The 3,707-nt window shown below is 43.4% G+C and overlaps 1 protein-coding gene across 1 annotated transcript; it reads right to left on the bottom strand.

The window, feature by feature from the left end:
• Positions 1–473: 473 nt before the first annotated feature.
• hmx2 (H6 family homeobox 2) lies at positions 474–3,707 on the bottom strand. Its single transcript, XM_022206275.2, has 2 exons — positions 3,061–3,707; positions 474–2,371 (listed from the first exon to the last, which is right to left on the bottom strand). The coding sequence occupies exons 1-2, from the start codon at positions 3,332–3,334 to the stop codon at positions 1,824–1,826; spliced, it is 822 nt and encodes a 273-aa protein (XP_022061967.1). The 5' UTR covers positions 3,335–3,707; the 3' UTR covers positions 474–1,823.

The raw sequence follows: 3,707 nt of genomic DNA, 5'->3' as shown, positions 1-3,707 counted from the left end.
GCTGTTGCAGAAATTGGGTCAGGCATAATCTGCAGGGCAGCAGAGCCTGGCTAGTCATGATTCTGCTAGGTAATGTAGCCATTAGCACACAGTGAGAGATTGGTGGGATGGGTAAAGAGGGGAGCTGGGTGGATAGAGGTGGGGTGGGGCTCCCTTGTACATGATGTGACACCCAAGAAAAGCTGGCAAATGACACAATTTTATCGCTCCCCATCAACCATGGGACATTTGTATCTGTGTGTGTGCTTGAGAGTGGCAAAGCGTGTGTGATTATGCTCGGTTTTGTTTTTATTATTTGCGCCTATTAAACTATTATGAAATGGTAAAGCCGACCCTGACAGCTGATTTAGTGTCCTCTTGAAAATCTAAACAAGCCTCTGAAATAAGCAGACATGCTGTGTACGGTGTTGCTGATACAGTAATCCGTTACACAGATGGAGAAAAAGGAGTACAGCTTAATGACAGCCAGAGTCTTGAACTTTGACAATATGCCTCTTTATTAGGTTTCCCCTTACAAGGCCCTGATGCTTGAGAGCCATCGGAGGCAGACTTCAAATGAGAGAAGATCCCGCCCAGAGGCATGATTGGCTCATGATAGTGTGCATCTCTTTTTTCCAGCCTGAAATGTGCTTTATCTGCTTCTTCCAAGGCAGCTTCCATGTGGTCGTGCATCTCTTCATGTGCAGCAGACTTTGGTCATTAGCCGCGTTTATAAAAGCGAAATTACCAAGAAATATGTGTAGTTTTAAACAGTACTTGATTTGTTTTTGTTTTTTTTAGTTTTGGAGACTGACATGAGAAGGAATCAAAGTAGGTGCTATAATGTAAGCCTTGCACAGGAAATACTACACTACATCCCACACTGCATCCTTATAAAATGCATTTTCCTTCCACAGATTTAAGTCTGTATGAAAATGCACCTATCAAAAAGCATAAAACCTAATATTTAATTAATAATGGGATGTAAATTGTAAAATGTGTGCGACGCAAGTATGCAAAAGTACATTTACACTACGCTGCCTGGCTCATAGTTTAATTGTTTTCGGCTGAAAACATCTTAAATAAAACAGTTCAGGGGAATTACGGCGGTTCTGCAACAAAAAATCACACACAGTCATTTGTGTCATATAATGATGATCACACTGGATTAGTGCAGTAGAGTGCCTCATGATAAAATTGTAACACTATTCAGGTATTTAACATGAGCCTTATTTACATTTTCTTGAAAAACGAACTATATCAGTAGTTAGTTTACAAATGCCAAAAAAGAGGGAATAAAATAAAAACCAAGCGAGCCCAATTTTCACTGAAATAGAAAATTTATTGAATGAGAAGGTTATTATTGAAGGTCTAAATTACAATAGAAACAATGATATTTTTCCTTAAATGGAAGAATTGTGTTTTTCCTGTTATTGTTCGATTCATGTCAGCTGAAATAAAAGGACTGATGCTTTAGAATATGTTTGACAAATCAATTAGGCTGTGAATAAAAAGGGTGTAAAAGTCTTTTTGGGATCAGTTGTTTCCTCAAATGTGATATGAAGGTTCAGCTCCAATATTTTATCAGTCAAAGGAAAATAAAATAAAAGTACAAAATTGTTATAGTTAATTATACACATGGTGTATTTTATACATATAGCTTGATTGCTTTCTTGTGAGACATACAGTTGCTGCATAATAAGAATTTTCTCAACAAATAAAGTGATACAGTTAATATACAGGGGTTATGTGGAGACACTTATAAGAACGTGGTATTGTTTTGTAATGCGTTTTTCTTTCTTCTTTTTATGTGGACTGCAGTGGCGAACATACAGCAGAGTCAATCAATACTCAATTTTGTTATACAGGTTGTATAAAGGTAACGCTGGCAGGTTGCTCCCCGGGTAGTAGAGGGGCGTTGGGAAGGCGATAGACCGGGGAACGGGGACGCGCAGTAAGGAGTTATCTCTGAAAACCAGCGGCATCCCCACTAGTGTCTGTGCGGAGGCGTGGGCCATGTTGGCCGCCTCCAGTTCAGCGGAAAGCTGCCGTTTCCATTTGTTCCTCCTGTTCTGAAACCACGTCTTGACCTGAGTCTCCGTCAGCTGCAGGCTGGAGGCTAAGCAGGCCCGCTCCGAGCTGCTCAGGTAGCGCTTCATGTCGAAGGTGGACTCCAGCTGGTACACCTGACTCCGGGAGAAAACCGTGCGCGTCTTCTTCTTGGCCGAGTTGCTCTGCTTGTCCGCACCGTCCGTCTGTCTCTCCTCCGACAGAGGTGACATCTGATGGCACGGTCTCTCCTGCTCCTCCTTATAATCCTGCAGCAGAGGCTGGGACAGGTGCGGCCGCCGTGCCAGACCGTCGTTCCCAGACAAGAGTCCTTTAGCGGGACCTGAACGCAGCAGGAGAAGGAGATAGTGAGCACCAAAACAAACACCTTTTACGCGTGATTTTACGCAGCATGTAATTTTTTAATATTTATATTTTACAACCACTTCTCAGTCTGATTCAAATGTCAACGCAGACTTTAAGGACAAACTCAAAGCAGCCCAGCCCAGCACAAGCCTGTGACTTCTTAAATAAACAATCCAGTATGAGTGCTCGGTGTAGCTACAGTAAGCTATTAATTAAATCCCGCTCTATTTAACGCTCAATTGACAGCGTGTAGTGCAGCCATTTTGGAAACATGTTTCATCAATTAGCAGGCTCAATTAAATTTGAAATGAGAGGAAAGACAGAGGGCTAATTATTCGACCTTCCACTCTCCTGCTGCTGCTGCGATGATAGTCTGCACACAACAAACAAGTGCAAGTGGATGGGCTGATATGTCAGTATCACAAACACAAGGTAATGAAACGTGAGAGTGAAGAGCAAACAAAAACATGAAACAGTGGGCCTGGGTATTTTTACTTTAAAAGGGAACTAATTTTATAGCAGGAAATTAAATATATATAGCGTAACCAGGTTTTGAAGATTATTATTTTGTACTTTTTCGGAGCTATCTTTGTTCCAATAATAATAATGTTAACAACAATACTGATAATAATAATAATTCTGATAATAGCGATAGGTTTTCCTCACCTAAACAAAAGTTGTGCGGTTGGTGCTGGGTGCACGGCTCGCTGTGACCCGTGTCGGAGCAGAAGCAGTCAGCTGAGTCCTCCCCGCCGCTGCACTCCTCCTCGGAGGACACCGACAGCGAGCGCCTCCGCGGCGGCGGCGGCAGCGGCCCCTTGGAGAGCTCGTTGTTCCCGGAGCGCGGCTCATCGGACGGCGTGCCTAAAATCGACTGGATGGTAAAGCTGGAAATCGGGCCCGACGAGCACTTGCTCCCGCTGTCTTCTGCGCTACTCATTCTCGCTTCATAACAGTATTGAAGTATTGACTGAATCGGTCTGTCCCCCTTGTATTCCGTTATTGCTTTTTCTACACGATTGGTGCGTAAAAATTGCGTCTTTTGTCCGCTTGTTTCCCCCCACTTTCTTTCTTTCTCTCTCCTCTCTCTCCCCCTCAGCCTGTTTTAATTGTGGAGTTTTAACATTGAAGGAGTTGGAGGTGTTTTTTCTAGAGCTCGGGGAACATGAGTGTATTCCTGGTCCTCCTCCTCACGCTCTGGATCAGAGGCAGCAAGGTTGCGTTGCTTCATTTGCATGTAGGTAAGCTCCTCCACGGGCCAATCGTTGCCTCCGACACAAGCCCGGAAATTTCAAACTCCTGTCAGGGTTTTT

Source organism: Acanthochromis polyacanthus, chromosome 15 (genome assembly GCF_021347895.1).
Source record: "Acanthochromis polyacanthus isolate Apoly-LR-REF ecotype Palm Island chromosome 15, KAUST_Apoly_ChrSc, whole genome shotgun sequence".
Lineage (NCBI taxonomy): Eukaryota > Metazoa > Chordata > Actinopteri > Pomacentridae > Acanthochromis > Acanthochromis polyacanthus.
Note: the sequence above shows the minus strand (reverse complement) of the source record. Positions and strands in the feature narration are given on the sequence as shown.